The following is a 19,745-nucleotide window of genomic DNA, read 5'->3' as shown; positions in this document are numbered from 1 at the left end:
AACCCTGGCCATATCCTATAGCAGCAACTGCAGGAAAACAGGATATATATAATACTTATTGTCTACTACATCAGAATTTATGGCAGTAAACCTCCGAGGACGAGGGCGAAGCCCCGCGAGGCCAAGGATGGTTTACGTTTGCCGAATGTAGTGGACAATAAGTGTTATATACCCACTTGAATGAAAACTACTTGCAACCTAAGCTACCTCACCTTGGATACAACTAGCTAACAGTCTCAAAAACTAACTTGTCAATGTCCATGCACTGCAAGCAGTGAGCCCCACCCTTCCTGGTGTTTAGCGAGCCTCACCCATCTGTTCTGCCTTGTCAACAAGTGTCTAGCTTCTTCTCTGCTGTGTAGATCAGTATAAAATCAGTTCGCCCTCAAGGCAAGGGAGTTTATGTGGAATGCGGAATTTATGGTAGTTAAACCCCACCCAGTTGCTATGATACAGACCCCCAAGTGGGGTATAAACAATGTAACAGCTAGGAAAATAGTTATATTCTTGTAGATTTAAGTTACAGTAGTGTCATACACAGCATTTCTGTGTTCTTTTTGGTTAGATCATAATAATTATGCTGGGTTGTTTGAGATGGCAGGTTCTGGAGTGTAGTTGCCTTTCTTCCTTGACTTCAAGAACAGTAAACTGAGCAATAATACAACCAGAGTTATGAGGAGGATCAAAAGTACTCAATGAATCTGCAAAATGATAAATTATTATAGAATTGAGAATCTAGATAACATACCTAGCATTTCCATATCAGTTATCATGACCTCCACGCTGGTTACCATGGAAACTGTTCCGGCTGCATTAGTCCCCACACATGTGTACACACCAGTATTGGCTAGCGTGGTATTGTCGATATTACTTGAGACAGAAACATGTTGTTAGAAGACCTGCATGGATATATCGATACCAGGTTCTGAAGAGTTATCTTTAATCCATGAAATGACAGTGAGAGCATGCCCATAATTTCACATTCCACCTCCAGTTCAGCGCCTTCTATATTGTGTTTGTTGATGAACTAAAGTTTGTGACGAACAGCTCAGCTGTAGAGGAGGGGGGGAAGTCAGGTAAGTGTGTGTGTGTGTGTGTGTGTGTGTTGCATAAATTGACTTACTGCAAAACACAAATGTGTTTTGGGCAAATTCAACAGAATCACTTAAAAGGTACGCTCCATCATCTTCCATTACGATATCAGACAGTTGTATCTGAAGGAAAAGAAATGGGTACGTGTAATTAACATAAAATATCCACCCCAGCCTTTGAGTGGCTGATCACACACACACCATTGGAAAGGTAATTCTGAGAGCTATTGAATGCATGGTTTTTAAATTAAACGTCAATCTGAACACAAAATTATTATGGGCTCTCAAAGACTATATAGACAAGGAACACTTGTACGCTCATGCTACTAGTAACAGAGCACCACCCTCAGAATCAATGTACTCTGAACTATAGATCAGTGCAATTTTATTATATCATTTTTTACATTATCAACATCAATTATGATTTTGACTAAAAGAAACAATGTCACTGGAACTATAAAATTATACAAAACTATAATAGTATAATACTTACAGTCATTAAATACTACATTGAACAACCAGTCTTATAGATCTAAACTAGAGTTTCATTTCGCCCCCGGCTCTTCTAAACCGTACGCTGGGTTGTCAGAAGTCAGTACAGGGTCCGGAGTGAAGTTACCTTCGATGGTTTCATATTCTTTATTGCCACCTGATGTGTTCTCTTCTGCTAGACCATATGCTGCGTTTACAGATATCACAACAGGATTTGGGGAGCTGTTGTCTTCTATAGTGTCATAGATGACAGGGTCTGTAGTGTAAGCGCCTTTCTTCCTTGACTTCACGAGCAATAAACTGAGCAATAATAATATTACAACCAGAGTTATGAGGAGGATGATGGTGGGAATCCCAATAGCCAGTCCAATAATAAACTCCATACTCAATGGTTCTTCTGCAGAATGATAATTATGATAGAATTGAGAATCTAATTTAGTTAGAAAAACATACCTAGCATGTCCATATCAGTTATCATGACCTCCACGCTGGTTACCATGGAAACTGTTCCGGCTGCATTAGTCCCCACACATGTGTACACACCAGCATCGGCTAGCGTGGCACTGTCGATAATTATTCGAGATAAAAATGGGTTGTCAGAAGGCCTGAAAATATCGATACCATCTCCTGAAGAAAGCACATTGCCATCTTTACGCCATGTAACGTCAGGTGTGGGGATGCCCCTGACCTCACACTCTATATTCAGTCTAACGCCTACTATTGTGTTTGGTGTAGAACTAACATTTGTGATAACTGGATCGGCTGAAGAGGAGAAGGAGGGCTCAGGTGCATAATTATGTGTTGCCTAGGAATTGACTTACTGCAAAATACAAATGGCTTCTCGGAAAATACAGAAGAATCACTTGAAAGTTCGCATCTGTACGTTCCTGCATCTTCCATTAAGATATCAGACAGTTGTATCTGAAATATGCGTGTGTAATCACTTATAGATAAACTCCCCCCCTCCCCTCCCACCCACCTGGTCGGCAAAGGATTGGGAGACTCTTTGAAAGGTCCCAACTCCTGGAGTGATGGTTTCTCGCCCTTTTAGGAATTGTACTGAAGGCCGTGGGAAGCCGTTGGTTTGGCAAGTCATGGTGACAGTACTGGCATTGAGTAGACACGTAACAACAGGGTTATCAATAACTGACAAGCTTAATGAAGAAATTGGATCGCTAGTGGGAACTGGAGGGGGAGAATAACCAAACACTAAACAAAGATATCTCAATTGTACCTGGTACAGTAATGTACAAGTCTGGAAGAACCCTGCTTCCAGCAAGATTGCTGAAGATAACAGAATAAGCCCCTGATGTTTCATTGGTCAGATTAGTCACGGTCAACATAAACGTGAAGGGAGATGTCGCATTAACATCACTGCAAGGGTTGGTGATAGTGTACTGGTCTCCGTTAGCAATGGTAGAGCCTTTGAAGGACCACTGTACACTCGGGCATGGGTTAGCCTCCACAGATACAGGCACTGGGACCATGGTCCTAAAGTCACCCATAAAGAGAGTACCAACTTGTCTGTCTCTCACTGCTCCAATGTCAGTCTCATTGAAAGCCAGGGCAGTGGGTGCAGCTGTGTAATGAAACAAATTGATATTGAACACATAATTATACATGTACATGGTAAAATTAATCATACATGCATGTAAAACTGCTTACACATATACAAGCAAACAACAAAATGAAAGCAATGGTATTACTGAATTATGTTACCTGGAGCTCTGACCTCCAACAACCAGGCAGCATTGTCTTCAGACACTGTATTACTGACAAAGCACTGGTACACTCCAGAGTGACTGACTTGAGGGTTTGCAATAGTCAGCATAGTGTCGTCAAAGACAATTCCAACGAATGAAGAGTCAATTTCAATTCCATTAAAGTACCACGCTGTTGAGGTTGCAGGGTAGCCAGTGTTGGCACAGGAGAAGGAGGTAGCTGGGCCTCGTCCTACAATCACTTCACGAACGTTCGCCTCCAGGGGATCCATTGTTATCACGGCTTTCCCTGTGTGTGTGTGTGTGTGTGTGTGTGTGTGTGTGTGTGTGTGTGTGTGTGTGTGTGTGTGTGTGTGTGTGTGTGTTGGAGGGGTTGAAACGAAAAAATAAATTGCGAGGAACTGCCTTATCTGACCGTAGAATTGGGTAACCACCTCTCCTATTTCCTTATAATGCATTTACAAATTAAACTTATGAGACATGAATGGTTGCAGGAATAACTAATTTCAAGCTGGTAAGCTAGCTAGCTATTATTTATATTCATGCTTCTAACTATTATTATACTAATATGTAGTTTTATTTATTTGTACTTTATTACCTTCAACTCTTGTGATCTAGTCTTTACTTGCATGAGTTGTGTTTTTTGGGTCTAATCTGCTGGTTTTAACTACTCTCAAGGGAGGCCAGGGGGGGGGGTTTGGGTAATTATATGTACATGTAGATGTAGTAATTGATAGAATTTGACCTGTTACATGTATGTGTCTTTCTGTGCTTTTTTAAGAAAAATGCTGTCAGCGCTGTGCCTTTTCTTTATCCTTAGTATTACTTTACATTATTACACATCCTACTATATTTATAGATTACAGTACTGTACTCATAATTAGTTATCTATGTACACATGTATGTTACTGGGGGGTGGTCATGCTGATCTGATTTCTTTAATTGACTAAAGGTACACACAACACAGAAACAGACAGAAACAGAAAAGCATACAGATGCTCGGCCTGGAGAGCCGAGAATGATGGGTTAAAGAGTCTTTAATGGTGCACCAACTCTCCCCATTCATCTGTTGCATTCAGTCACATACACATGCAACTACAGTGCTATATAACACCCAATAGTTATTGTACATCTATTCACATTGGGGCCATGCTGAATAATTATTGTAAAGCTGTAAAATGTTGAGGTCAAGCTGACATAAATTATAAGACTTATCTTCTAACTTGGACTTGATATTGGTTGCTGTGATACTTCAAGTTGGCTTTTAAAAGAAAACTTCTGAGGGGGGCTTAGGTATAAAGTACAACCCTGTATTGTCTGGGTCAGGTTTTGTGGTACATGTAGTTGATAGTGGGATTGGGGAATGTGGGTTCTTCTATGTGGTTAAACTGAAGCAAGCATACAACAAACATTAACCTCAAATTTTGGTTCTTAGAATTAGCAACAGGCATCAAATAGATAGTAGTGTGTGTGTGTGTGTGTGTGTGTGTGTGTGTGTGTGTGTGACTTTACCCACAAGGGTGGGGGATTGGGACCCCACCCTTGTGGGTAAAGGTCCCAATCCCCTACATGGGGAACGGTACGCGCATGCGCAATCTCAGTATCTGTTTTAGATTTTGCACAGCTATCTTTTTAAATGGATCGAGGTGTATTTACTGCAAGTCATGTGACTTAATTAAAAACACGTGGATACATTATGATAATACATTTAGTCCATGTGGAATAATTGTTCTAAGTGTAGCTATCCAGTAGTGTTTTAAAGCTTGGAGTTCTGTGAAGGACGTTGTTGCGTCAATACACTGTACTTTCAGGTTTCTGACAGAGTGATCGGTAAAGTTGAAGTGGTTGCTTATATACGTTCTTACTTTGTTGAAAATATTGCTACGATGATGATTGATTCTAGTTCGAAGCGTTCGAGTGGTGTAACCCACATACTGTTTCTTGCAATGTGAGCATGTAATTAGATATATGAGATATCTTGAATTGCAGGAAAATTGGTGTCTGATTGGATACGTTTTTTCTGATTTCGATGATCTGAAAAATCTATTACATACCAGGTGTTGACATGTTGCACAGCTCGGTTTCATACACTTACTTATTCGAGTGTGTTGTGTGAGAGCGAAGTTTCTGATACTGAGCCGATTTGGCTTTTAGGAATTCTTTAGCTTGTTTATTCATGGCTGTGAAAACATTTAAGTGTTGAAATTCAGTATGTATATAGCCGATATTCAAGTAGCCATTCAGTCTCTTCAAATTAATTGGTTTTCAGTTAAATAAATTTCAGTTAAATAACCTAGGGTTGTGAGAAGTGGACCACATAAACTAAGGGCAGTGACTTCATATCGAAACCAGATTCCTCGACTGAGCCCGAAACGAGAGGCCAAGCCACATAAGGCGCAATGCCAGAGGGCATAGACCCAACGCCACAGACTCAGCCCCGTACTCGAGGAGCACGTGTGTGTTGGAGGGGTTGAAACGAAAAAATAAATTGCGAGGAACTGCCTTATCTGACCGTAGAATTGGGTAACCACCTCTCCTATTTCCTTATAATGCATTTACAAATTAAACTTATGAGACATGAATGGTTGCAGGAATAACTAATTTCAAGCTGGTAAGCTAGCTAGCTATTATTTATATTCATGCTTCTAACTATTATTATACTAATATGTAGTTTTATTTATTTGTACTTTATTACCTTCAACTCTTGTGATCTAGTCTTTACTTGCATGAGTTGTGTTTTTTGGGTCTAATCTGCTGGTTTTAACTACTCTCAAGGGAGGCCAGGGGGGGGGGTTTGGGTAATTATATGTACATGTAGATGTAGTAATTGATAGAATTTGACCTGTTACATGTATGTGTCTTTCTGTGCTTTTTTAAGAAAAATGCTGTCAGCGCTGTGCCTTTTCTTTATCCTTAGTATTACTTTACATTATTACACATCCTACTATATTTATAGATTACAGTACTGTACTCATAATTAGTTATCTATGTACACATGTATGTTACTGGGGGGTGGTCATGCTGATCTGATTTCTTTAATTGACTAAAGGTACACACAACACAGAAACAGACAGAAACAGAAAAGCATACAGATGCTCGGCCTGGAGAGCCGAGAATGATGGGTTAAAGAGTCTTTAATGGTGCACCAACTCTCCCCATTCATCTGTTGCATTCAGTCACATACACATGCAACTACAGTGCTATATAACACCCAATAGTTATTGTACATCTATTCACATTGGGGCCATGCTGAATAATTATTGTAAAGCTGTAAAATGTTGAGGTCAAGCTGACATAAATTATAAGACTTATCTTCTAACTTGGACTTGATATTGGTTGCTGTGATACTTCAAGTTGGCTTTTAAAAGAAAACTTCTGAGGGGGGCTTAGGTATAAAGTACAACCCTGTATTGTCTGGGTCAGGTTTTGTGGTACATGTAGTTGATAGTGGGATTGGGGAATGTGGGTTCTTCTATGTGGTTAAACTGAAGCAAGCATACAACAAACATTAACCTCAAATTTTGGTTCTTAGAATTAGCAACAGGCATCAAATAGATAGTAGTGTGTGTGTGTGTGTGTGTGTGTGTGTGTGTGTGTGTGACTTTACCCACAAGGGTGGGGGATTGGGACCCCACCCTTGTGGGTAAAGGTCCCAATCCCCTACATGGGGAACGGTACGCGCATGCGCAATCTCAGTATCTGTTTTAGATTTTGCACAGCTATCTTTTTAAATGGATCGAGGTGTATTTACTGCAAGTCATGTGACTTAATTAAAAACACGTGGATACATTATGATAATACATTTAGTCCATGTGGAATAATTGTTCTAAGTGTAGCTATCCAGTAGTGTTTTAAAGCTTGGAGTTCTGTGAAGGACGTTGTTGCGTCAATACACTGTACTTTCAGGTTTCTGACAGAGTGATCGGTAAAGTTGAAGTGGTTGCTTATATACGTTCTTACTTTGTTGAAAATATTGCTACGATGATGATTGATTCTAGTTCGAAGCGTTCGAGTGGTGTAACCCACATACTGTTTCTTGCAATGTGAGCATGTAATTAGATATATGAGATATCTTGAATTGCAGGAAAATTGGTGTCTGATTGGATACGTTTTTTCTGATTTCGATGATCTGAAAAATCTATTACATACCAGGTGTTGACATGTTGCACAGCTCGGTTTCATACACTTACTTATTCGAGTGTGTTGTGTGAGAGCGAAGTTTCTGATACTGAGCCGATTTGGCTTTTAGGAATTCTTTAGCTTGTTTATTCATGGCTGTGAAAACATTTAAGTGTTGAAATTCAGTATGTATATAGCCGATATTCAAGTAGCCATTCAGTCTCTTCAAATTAATTGGTTTTCAGTTAAATAAATTTCAGTTAAATAACCTAGGGTTGTGAGAAGTGGACCACATAAACTAAGGGCAGTGACTTCATATCGAAACCAGATTCCTCGACTGAGCCCGAAACGAGAGGCCCAGCCACATAAGGCGCAATGCCAGAGGGCATAGACCCAACGCCACAGACTCAGCCCCGTACTCGAGGAGCACGTGTGTGTTGGAGGGGTTGAAACGAAAAAATAAATTGCGAGGAACTGCCTTATCTGACCGTAGAATTGGGTAACCACCTCTCCTATTTCCTTATAATGCATTTACAAATTAAACTTATGAGACATGAATGGTTGCAGGAATAACTAATTTCAAGCTGGTAAGCTAGCTAGCTATTATTTATATTCATGCTTCTAACTATTATTATACTAATATGTAGTTTTATTTATTTGTACTTTATTACCTTCAACTCTTGTGATCTAGTCTTTACTTGCATGAGTTGTGTTTTTTGGGTCTAATCTGCTGGTTTTAACTACTCTCAAGGGAGGCCAGGGGGGGGGGTTTGGGTAATTATATGTACATGTAGATGTAGTAATTGATAGAATTTGACCTGTTACATGTATGTGTCTTTCTGTGCTTTTTTAAGAAAAATGCTGTCAGCGCTGTGCCTTTTCTTTATCCTTAGTATTACTTTACATTATTACACATCCTACTATATTTATAGATTACAGTACTGTACTCATAATTAGTTATCTATGTACACATGTATGTTACTGGGGGGTGGTCATGCTGATCTGATTTCTTTAATTGACTAAAGGTACACACAACACAGAAACAGACAGAAACAGAAAAGCATACAGATGCTCGGCCTGGAGAGCCGAGAATGATGGGTTAAAGAGTCTTTAATGGTGCACCAACTCTCCCCATTCATCTGTTGCATTCAGTCACATACACATGCAACTACAGTGCTATATAACACCCAATAGTTATTGTACATCTATTCACATTGGGGCCATGCTGAATAATTATTGTAAAGCTGTAAAATGTTGAGGTCAAGCTGACATAAATTATAAGACTTATCTTCTAACTTGGACTTGATATTGGTTGCTGTGATACTTCAAGTTGGCTTTTAAAAGAAAACTTCTGAGGGGGGCTTAGGTATAAAGTACAACCCTGTATTGTCTGGGTCAGGTTTTGTGGTACATGTAGTTGATAGTGGGATTGGGGAATGTGGGTTCTTCTATGTGGTTAAACTGAAGCAAGCATACAACAAACATTAACCTCAAATTTTGGTTCTTAGAATTAGCAACAGGCATCAAATAGATAGTAGTGTGTGTGTGTGTGTGTGTGTGTGTGTGTGTGTGTGTGTGTGTGTGTGTGTGTGTGTGTGTGTGTGTGTGTGTGTGTGTGTGTGTGTGTGTGTGTGTGTGTGTGTGTGTGTGTGTGTGTGTGTGTGTGTGTGTGTGTGTGTGTGTGTGTGTGTGTGTGTGTGTGTGTGTGTGTGTGTGTGTGTGTGTGTGTGTGTGTGTGTGTGTGTGTGTGTGTGTGTGTGTGTGTGTGTGTGTGTGTGTGTGTGTGTGTGTGTGTGTGTGTGTGTGTGTGTGTGTGTGTGTGTGTGTGTGTGTGTGTGTGTGTGTGTGTGTGTGTGTGTGTGTGTGTGTGTGTGTGTGTGTGTGTGTGTGTGTGTGTGTGTGTGTGTGTGTGTGTGTGTGTGTGTGTGTGTGTGTGTGTGTGTGTGTGTGTGTGTGTGTGTGTGTGTGTGTGTGTGTGTGTGTGTGTGTGTGTGTGTATGCATGCGTGTGTGTTTGAGAGATTGAAATAAAACAAAAAAAATAATTTTGGGTATATATATCTGTCCGCTGAGATCTGGCTATTGCTCAATGTCAATATCTGCTCCAATTAGTCTGTTTTCCCAGAGCCTGTCACATATATATATTCAAATTTCTCAAACAGGAAGATGACTGATTTCCAGTTCATAGAATTATTATATACGTATCATGTTTTTTTGTAAATATAGTGCAGCCCAACAAAATTGGTTTAAATTTTGTCTTATACTGTATCGATCTTATTAATGCTGAGAAGAAATATTCGTATTATAGCTATAAACATCTTTGAGCAGTAGTTATACATTGGAATAGCAACCGGGGGTAGCTAGATGTCCAACCTTGAGAATCGGAAACGGTGGGTTAAAGATCTTTGGAGGCTCTCCCCACACGTCTAGCACATTCCCAGTTGCATATTTATAACAGCCACATTATAGCACATCATTGTAACTAGTTACAATGTTGTGCTATTGTGACTTAAAAAGTAAACTGAGAATGAAAGATGAAAACTATCTATCACGTATTATCTCAGTTACATGCATATAGAGGTTTAGAATTGTAGGAGGAATAATTTATACAGTATGCTGTTTAGGTTTCAATTGTATAGACTACACTCTAGAATGCTATAGTGGTACGTACAATATTTGTTTGCTCACTGCACAGTTCTTTTCTGTGCCATTTTGTATTTCAAGTTTTCCATGTGCTTTTTGGGATCACCTTTATTTTATTGTTGTAATGCTCTTTATCATGTGGATACTGTGTAAGACTGTAGGGGCTGGGGTGTCGTGTTCTTTCAACCTTGTGGTTATTGTTGGTAGCTGGAGGGAAGCTATAGACTATGCCCACGTTTTTGAGTGTGCATGTGTCCCGCGCATCCGCCCGTGCAGTGTGCATGGTGCGTGCGTGCATGTGTGTGCATGTGTATGCGTGAACAACTCACGTTGTACTGTAAGTGTTCCACTACTGATAATAGTGACTTGGTCAGATCTGCATTGCAGGGTGACTACAGCTGGGGGAGCAGGTAAGTTAGGGATCGTACCCACTGCTGCGTTGGAATTAGCGTTGGAACCACCAATATTAGAGAAAGCACAAACACGATTTAGTGTCCCTTGTGAAGAAACATAGCTGAACTCAAAGTTCTCGTTCTTTTCCTCTGTAGAAAAAGCTGTGAGATTTCCTATTTCCTTGTACACAAAATCCATTCCATCTACTAGTCCAGTACCGTTGACAAAATATGTCTGAGGGCTTCTCACTAGTTCGTGCATTCGAGCATTGCTTACTCTACAGTGATAATCGCGTGGGAAAGTCTCAATATCTCGAATATAGGCCCATCTTCCACCCTCTAGAAACCTTACGTCATTAGTGACTGTGTTCTCAACTAAAGGTGTACCGTTTTGATACCACACAATGTCAAAAGGTGGCTGCGAGTCCCCAATCTTGCACTCAAGAGCTATGTCGGTACCAAATCCAGAAGTAGGAAGTGCAGTCGGTATAAATGTACGCACTGTTTCAGCTGGCATAAAACCACCGAAAACTGCACAAAGAGATAATTATTACAATTATTTACAATGTATGAGTGAATTGCTTACATGCATAGTGGACAGTGATGTCTCTACTGCGGATGGTTGCATTGAAGCCAGGCTCTCCAATGATGTTAGTAGCCTCACAGTGATAGATAACTCCAGCCGTGGAAGCATAGTCTCCCTCAGTGATATTTTGAAACAAGAAGTTACCATTAGAAAGCATAAAGCCAGCGTCAACCACATCATCTCCCCTGTACCAAGTCACGGTAGGTGTAGGGGTCCCGGTAACATCGCATTGTAGGCTAAGATCTGAATTAGACCCATCTTCATTGGTTGCAAAGACAACCACATCTTCTTGCTCACTGTTGAAAGTAGGAGCCGCTCCTACCTCTGTTTAGATCATGTTTGCCATAAATACTGCAATTTGATTGGCTAAAGGAAGTGTTCTATCCAACTTAGAAAATCATGTACTTATTTAGAAAATCATGTACTTACTTAGAAAATCATGTACTTCACTTAGAAAATCATGTAGGATAAGAACATTCAAATATGATTGGCTAAATACTCATGGTTGCTTGATCTAAAATGCTTAGATACTATTTAGGAAGTTTCCATATGATTTAGAAGTCCTCAGGGCTAGTAGAACCCTCACTGCGTTCGGGATACTACAACCAGCCCTTTGGGCTTCTAAATCATGTAGAAACTTCCTAAACAGTGTCTAAGTATTATATAATCCGACTAGAAAAACATTTGCAATGTGAAAAATTGCTAGGATTGGCCAGGGGAACCACAAAAAAGCGTGGGAACAAGAAATCAGACGAGAGCATAACTCCAATCCGTTACAACGTCAATCATGCACATGTACTGGTAGTTTTCCTATGTTTTCCCAGCCAATATGCCACGCAATTTTTACTGGTGGAGTCATGACCAATCCCTATATATATTTATTATACATCCATTTTAGAATGTGGGGCACATAATCATGATGATTTGTGATGAATTGATGTTCCTAATACATGCAGTGTTGAGCACAGGTACACACAGTCCATCCATGCGTAGTAACATGCACGGACCGTACTGGTGACCTGCATGGAATGATGTGGTGGATGGAAGCTGATAGGTGGATCTGGAACACAGTCTATTATTTAATATACTATGTATTGTACATGTTCATGACATTGTAACGGATTGGAGTTATGCTCTCGTCTGATTTCTTGTTCCCACGCTTTTTTGTGGTTCCCCTGGCCAATCCTAGCAATTTTTCACATTGCAAATGTTTTTCTAGTCAGATTCCCTTTCTTTTTCAGTACAGTTTACGTATCATGACATGCATAAGTGGAACGTCAAGAGGCAGTACAGAAGTTCAAGAAGAGAAGACAGGACTAATCAGATATCTTCTCGAATATCTCTGGACTAATGATTATAGTAATGAGTAATAATTAATTGCTTGATAATTATGTTGAATTTGCGAATCAGTATTAAATGACAGCCATTTTAAGAGCATGATATCTAGCCAGTGCATATAGCATTCCTGTCAGAGAAAGGGAGCTAGAGCTGAACAGTGTGAAGAAAAGCAACACCTCAGGCTCTGGAAAAGCACTGCTGCACTGATTTTAGGCGCACGGTTTATTAGCCACGCCTATCTATTATTATTGGCCACAACACAATTGCTGAGTCATTAAAGATGGCGGAATTGTCTAGGTAAGAGAAATAGAGACTGAGAGGTTGTCTGCCTCGTGGAAGCAATCGCAAATCTGAAGAAGCGCTTTGTAATCCAGGTTGTAGTCGTTTGGAAACCCTGTGCAGAATGTCCTGGAGATGGCTGTACTTGGAGTAAATGCTGGGCAAGAAACTTACTTACTTACAGTTACTTACTCACTTACTTATACTTACTTACTTACTTACTTAGTCAGTCAGACCATAGATGATACAGTACTGACGAGAAGAGCGGTGAAACGTCGAAATAGTGCAATTTTTAAAATGAAAATATTCATTCATTAAAATGTTTATGGATTATGAAATGAGAGATACAAAGAGAGAAAAGGCTAAATAAACTATCTGTTCAGCCAGTTTCTTGATGTGGCCTTTCCCTGCAGAGATAGAACAGTTTGAACATGAGTCAAAATAATTGAAATATTGCTAAACACGGGCAAACCCACTGCCAATCCTATGTAAAACCTACTGGTTTTACTAATATAAAAGTGTGTACCTATACAATAAAATTATAATGATTATTAATACTTTAAGAAGTTAATCTTTCACCTGTGTGTGCAGAGAACACGATATTGGTGCCATAGATGCAGAGAAAGACAAGAACTCCTCCACTTGCTGTCATGACAGCTATATTGGCTAGAACTATAGATAAGTTGTATCACTCTAGTTATTTAGAAACAACTATATATATATATATATAGATGCATACTTCAATATTTTACATGTACACATCTAATTACAAGGACTTGACCTAGCTATAAAAGTTAGTGGTACACCAGTCAATCATACATACAAGTGCTGAGTTCAGTTTATTAACCACTCAAACACGTACAATACACACACCCAACACTTATAAATAAAGAAGAAGTTGATGTCTCTCACCTGTGTTCACTGAAAATATTGGTGCTGTATAGATGCAGAGTAAGCACTCCTCCACTTGCTGTCATGACAGCTATACTGGCTAGAACTGTAAATATCACAGAATGCATTGTGTTTATTTAGCTAATACTGAAAGTGCATGATTGCCACAAATACTTGCAGCACTCCAGTCCATAGTATGTATGTACACACCAATGCTTCTTAGAATGGACAGACTTATAATCAGATTTGACTATAAGGAGAGTGCACGGTAAGCACAGCAATCTCAATGAATCCACCACACACACCATCTGCCACACATAACTGTAACACAGAAACCGCTTATTAATTATAAGGTTGTTTATTATAAATTATAGCTGATAGATCTAATACTGAAAGTGATTAAAACAACAGTTAACATGCAATGTATTGATTACAACAGAGATGCATCTGAAAATGACACTATACTCTGTTTTCGTGTCTGGTGTGCTTTTCCTTCCTGAGAACAGAAGTATACTAGTCTAGATCTAATCAGGTGGGATCTATTGTGGTGGCTGCAAGACTAGCTTGTCTGCAGACCAACAAGACAGTGCTCACTGTACCAGTACAGACAAGCTAGCTTAATTTCTGATTAGGATGGCAGTATGAGCATCTTAAACAGTGTTTATAATTATTATTAAATGTAAATATCTTATGATTGGAACATTTCTAAGAAAATCTGCTGATGCCATTGTGTAGGTGAATGAATAAGCTACAACATAGCCTCGACTCCAGCCCCTTCAATAGTGGAATCAAGGCTAGCTACAACATATCCAAAAGTGTTTCCATGACAATATAAAGTGGTGGGTTTGTGGTGAAGTAACTTGAAACAGTACACAATTGTTATAGTGGGTAATGGGTTAGGGAGAGAAAAGGCCAACGGTTTCCGGCTAAGGTGTGGGACTTTTTCACAACATCTATAGAAAGTTTGGCTATCTTATGAAAGGTTCGATGTTGCTTAAACATCTACACATCCTCCGCAGTGCTCAAAATTGCTAGTTTTTAGTGCCATTTCGGTTATAGGGAGAGATTTAGAAAATCTTACGGCTAAGGTCCAAAAATTACACACAGAGTAAGCTTGAATAAATAATTGTCTAACTTTTGATAATAATTATTGTCCAGAAATATTTCAGTTCCGGAGATAGTTACATACATTTTTTTACGATCACCCCCATTATCACCTAAAATTATTTCCCAATACAACAACTTTTGGGGAAATATTTTTGAATCATGTTGTCTTATTCTTACAATGGTATACATCAGCACAATTTCTTAGAAATGTTTCAATCTTGAAATACATTTTAAGTACTCACCTATTTTTGTATATTCTACTCTCTCGACTGGATGCACTGTAATATGTATAGACTATAGACTATACTGAGACTTTTTCTTATTTTTAAATGAAAGAAACGCATGTTCTGATGCCTCGGTGGAGATGCCAAAACTACATAACTAACTACTATTAGTATAGCTTTTATAACACAACACATTTACTGTCATGATGAACACTATTTTTTGCCAAAAAAAATTTAAAAATGTTGCTGCATGCAAACTCGAAAAGTGGGTCATCAACCATGAGATTGTTGTTAAAAACGATCTATGCCAAAAGTTCAAGTCTAAAATTAATGGCTGCATCGTAGTCAGCAGAGGCAGCGCAGGGGAGGTCGGACTCTGGGTCGGACATCACTTGAACTTTCCCTAATTATGACATTCCCAGAGGAGGTTGGACACACATCATCATGACGCCTTCAGTCATGTGATAATTATAAACAAATTCCTTTGAGGTCAAAGGTGAGAATGTAAACGCTTATCAGTGCAAGTAAGAGCTAGAGAACGCTAAAGAGAAACAGATTAATGGTGCTCTGACCTCCTCTGCTCATATAGATCATAATCCTGTTAAACAAAAATTGGAAAAGTGTCAAAATACTAGTCTAAATCCATCTTGGAATCTTTTCAGTAGTGAAGGTGAGAGGGCGATGGGAATGCTCCTAGACCACTTCTGGCTACTTGCAGTGTCTCTGTACAGCTTACAAAACAGTAGAGCATCGAGGTGCCTATAATGGTGCCTAATCGGCCATTTTAATTAGATTCTTATGAGCGCACGTGATAAAACCTGACGCGCGTCCAACCTCCTCTGGTAGTACTTGACCTTTGTCATTTTTAAAACTATGCCAGTAGGCAATGGCTAACTTAAATTCCGGTATACATCAACTAAAAATGTTATTTCAAGTACAGAAAATCTCACTAAATCTGTATAGGAGTAGAGATAATAGCCAGCCAGTTTTAGTGGAGATGTCAGACAGGAAGTAGTGCGTGGGCATATTTTCGTACAGTAAATTCAATGGTAAGAAACGGGACTAGCCTCGATTCAAGGCCGATTTTAATCGGCCTTGAATCGAGGCTAAAACAGGACCAGAAAGTGAGTGAACAAGAAGGGCTTTCCGCAAGCCCTAGAAGAGTCTAGCAAACAACAGCTGTTCCCAGAGGTAAAAAATAGCGTAGAATTTGATTTTTATAACAGTTTTTTATGATTTTAGCATTTGATGCTTGTTCTGTGTGTGATTTTTTCTCAAAGGTGATCATCATTTTGTCAACCAAACATGAAAATGAACAAAAACACAAGTGACCATGTCTTTCATCTCTAACTCTCTCTAGATTATGCAAAAAGTTGCTACAATAAGCTCTTATTTCTTGCGGAATCACATATTGCATGGATAGATGGGTGGAGCTGAGAATAGAAATGCAATAAAATCAAGCCAAGTGTACCAATAGATGTATTTATTTCTTAGAAGTTCTTAGACATTACTGAAAGTAATTATTGAAGCAATCTGAAAGCCTCTGTTGAAAAGAAACAAGAAAGATCGGAGAGAATTCCAGGGACAACAATGTAATCTACCAAAACTATTGAACTAATTCAATTTGCACACGAAACAAGATAAGAGTAATCTACTGTATTAATTAGAAGCTGTCAACAGAGTTGTATGGCCTTAAATCTACATCACACTAAAAACGAATTATTTAGACCAAATGAACTTTTAAAGATCAAGAAACAGATACAAGTGTAAGGTGGACATTGATGAGAGTTCTGAAACATGATACAATATACTGTACGAAAGAAAAGATAGCATGGTTACTTTATATCCAAAAGAACTCTCTGAAGCAGGAGACATCATACTATTATAGGGACATCATAAAGATATACATTACAGAAACATTATAAACTTCATAATAGATATCAAATGGTTACAATGTTAACTCCTGAGTCCTGAGTGTCTATTTCGTACTTTTTTAATTAAAAGAGAATAGACCAAGCGGTTCAGCAGATATGCTAACTTTAAGATCATTTCCGGTATTAACAACAAATTTCATAAGTACGTGACGCCCTTGACAGTACAATGCACATTCTTTACATTTTTACATTCTTCTTTTGATACGCCTTCTTCCGCTCTCTCACAAGATAGTAGACGGATCATGACGGATACACGGCTCCATTGCCGAGACGAAAGGGGGCGTGGTCAAAAGTCACATGGTGACACGCCCACTTCCGTTCGGTCTTCGCGCCCCTTAAAACAAACAGCATTCCATTGAATAACAGCCAAAAAGACACTGTAACAAGAATGATTTGAGGATAAAATGTGAGTAAATGAGGAGAGAATAATGATGTGAGGTTAAATGTGAGGTTAAATGTGAGGTTAAATTAATGATCCAAGCAGAGATGTAAGCTATAGACAGTAGTAGTTTAAACTGGGTACTGCTGCCTTATGTCTTGTGTGATGCTGCTGTAAGCTGTACAGCCATCTGATCCATATCTTTCCCTCCACATATGTTCATCCAGGTAACTGGGTAGCTGATGGGCATGACAGCCTTTCATGGCCTTCAATTTCCTTTTGGCCGATGACCAGTAGGATTCAATGTTCTGGGTATGAACTCCCGTAGCTGGATCAACAAAGTTGAGTGAGTGGTTCACACTTGAGTGGCTACCAACATTGGGGAGAGAGCCAACCTGGCTATAGGCACTCCACTGGTCCGAATAAATTGTTGTCCCTGCTGCAACATGGGCATTGATTATTGGGAGGAGTGTGGCTGCCCGTCGGTCTTGAACTATTTCCATATATCCTAACGATGGAGTCGTGGAGGTGTCCACCATCCCAAATACCCACATCTCCGTGGTGGTTGCCCTTCCCCGGTGGTGCTGAAGAGCAAAGGTATATTAACGTATTAATGTGTATTATGCGAGTATTTCATTTACCTTAGGCTTGTGACGAAACAGTGATTCATCTATCTGGACTACTACACCACTTCCACCGAGAATGATGCTGGTATTTACCAGCTTCATGCTGCATACCTCCCGCAACCACTGAAACACATTAATGGCCGTTTCCTTGTTCACCTCCACCATCTGAGCCACTGTACACACCGGAAGTTGGTAGGCCCAGAGGTGAATCAGGAGGATCCAAGTCCGAAGGGGAATCTTTGATTTCTCAAAGAAACTGCCCGCCCTTACAGTTTTCCTCGTCTTACACGCCTTGCACCACCACTTATACCCATCCTTCACATCTCTCCTCAGTCTCTCTTCCATGTCATCACCACAACTATAATGATTTGTGTTAAATAATTTTTTCTAGAGTTATACTGTCTTACCGAACACAATCCATGTCATCTGCGAGCAAACCAAGACTTCTTAGATACACTAATATTTGACTTGGTGAGCCAAAAGCTACTGTACCAACATTAATGAGAGACATACTAAAATGTTACCATGAATTTATCAGTGCAGTGGTGCGAAATTTACATGTGGCCGGGCAATGCCCGCGAAATAAATGGGCGTTTGTAATCGGCGCGAAAGATGTGTACAGGAAGTGGGCGTGTCACCATGTGACTTTTGACCACGCCCCCTTTCGTCTCGGCCATGGAGCCGTGTATCCGTCATGATCCGCGTTGTCTTGCTGCCAGACATTCATTGACCCAGCATGAGGATCTGACAAACTGATGCTGATGTGGACATAAATAACTCAAGTAAGTAGTCCATAGGTCTATAGTAAAGTTAGTAGTCTAGTATAAAGTAATGTGACTTCATCAACCTGCGAACGCTTTTTCGCTTTTTAACATTTGCATTTCATTTTACGGATATAGTACGAACAGGAGAGTTGAAAGTCTGTAGGGAAGGACCTTTGTATAATATCTATTTGCAGTTTGTTCGTTCATATATACAGTCATTATGCCTCAGTTGGGCATGCGCAAGATATACGGTAGTGTGTCTGTAGATCGACTGTTACAGCTGCTCGATGATAATAAAGAGTTTCTGTATAATTATTGTAGGCTGCTAATCATAATTATTTCTTGAATTGCAATTAGTTGGGTTTGCAAAATAATGCTTATGATTATGTTTGCTTACTTTGAAAGCTAGTACAACTTGTGTGTAGCAAAATAGGGGAACAACGAGAGAATAAAGTAAAATAAAAAGAATTAAGCATTATCCACCAGGGCCGATGAATCCATCTAAAATGTAAATTATATGTACAGTGTTCATTAATAATGGTACTGCATGTAGCTTCATTGCCTACACCGAGGCATCATCACCCTTTCAGTAACATTCATTTTTTTCTCAGGTCGCGTTGAAGACGCTTTGAAGGACTGCGACTGCCTTTGCTTGTTGACAGTCTCCCTGGGTACACCATCAACCTATGTAGAAAATGTAAGTATTACTTCTCAGTGTATCTAGCAATTATCCTATTATATCCCTAGCTCTTTGCTGGAGGGAGGAGAGCCTCACTGTCTGGTGGCATGCACTCCACTTGCCCTATTAAAATGGTAATAAAGAATTTGTTTGATATAGATGTACTGATATTCATATAAATTCTTTTTCAGAATCGAACTTTCGATGAATTTCCACAATGGCATATTTTCAATGCCGTCTATTATGCAAGAAAGCAAGCTTCCTAACTCTTCCACAACGTTCCCTGGACTGTAGCTGACCTGGAGCTGAAAAGATTCCTTTATTGTGCATAGCCTTTTGCTGTATCTATTCATAAAGTATTTTGTCAGCCATTATGATAATCATTTATTTTTTTGTTTTTTTGTTTCTGCTTCTGGTAAAAAAGAAAAACTACCAAGAATGTATTTCCTTTCCCTTTGTGTATATTTTTGAGTGTTCACAG

At 39.4% G+C, this 19,745-nt stretch overlaps 2 protein-coding genes and 1 long non-coding RNA gene across 3 annotated transcripts; 1 reads left to right on the top strand and 2 right to left on the bottom strand.

Moving 5' to 3' along the window:
• Window positions 1-1,386: 1,386 nt before the first annotated feature.
• Window positions 1,387-14,120, bottom strand: LOC135343371 (hemicentin-1-like). Its single transcript, XM_064540377.1, has 10 exons — window positions 13,573-14,120; window positions 13,240-13,332; window positions 11,044-11,367; window positions 10,395-10,988; window positions 3,303-3,593; window positions 2,818-3,162; window positions 2,563-2,768; window positions 2,405-2,504; window positions 2,037-2,345; window positions 1,387-1,980 (listed from the first exon to the last, which is right to left on the bottom strand). Exons 2-10 carry the CDS (start codon window positions 13,310-13,312, stop codon window positions 1,637-1,639), a joined length of 2,586 nt encoding a protein of 861 aa, XP_064396447.1. The 5' UTR covers window positions 13,313-13,332; window positions 13,573-14,120; the 3' UTR covers window positions 1,387-1,636.
• Window positions 14,121-17,062: 2,942 nt separating this feature from the next.
• LOC135343423 (uncharacterized) lies at window positions 17,063-19,745 on the top strand. The gene is made up of 5 exons (XR_010397169.1): window positions 17,063-17,222; window positions 17,423-17,792; window positions 17,842-18,603; window positions 19,197-19,282; window positions 19,456-19,745. It is a non-coding gene; the product is annotated as an uncharacterized LOC135343423 (long non-coding RNA).
• Window positions 17,266-18,369, bottom strand: LOC135343412 (uncharacterized). Its single transcript, XM_064540422.1, has 3 exons — window positions 18,229-18,369; window positions 17,837-18,179; window positions 17,266-17,779 (listed from the first exon to the last, which is right to left on the bottom strand). The coding sequence occupies exons 1-3, from the start codon at window positions 18,330-18,332 to the stop codon at window positions 17,327-17,329; spliced, it is 900 nt and encodes a 299-aa protein (XP_064396492.1). The 5' UTR covers window positions 18,333-18,369; the 3' UTR covers window positions 17,266-17,326.

The sequence above is a fragment of the Halichondria panicea genome, chromosome 1 (assembly GCF_963675165.1).
Source record: "Halichondria panicea chromosome 1, odHalPani1.1, whole genome shotgun sequence".
NCBI classification, from domain to species: domain Eukaryota; kingdom Metazoa; phylum Porifera; class Demospongiae; order Suberitida; family Halichondriidae; genus Halichondria; species Halichondria panicea.
This window is presented reverse-complemented; position numbering and strand designations above follow the sequence as displayed.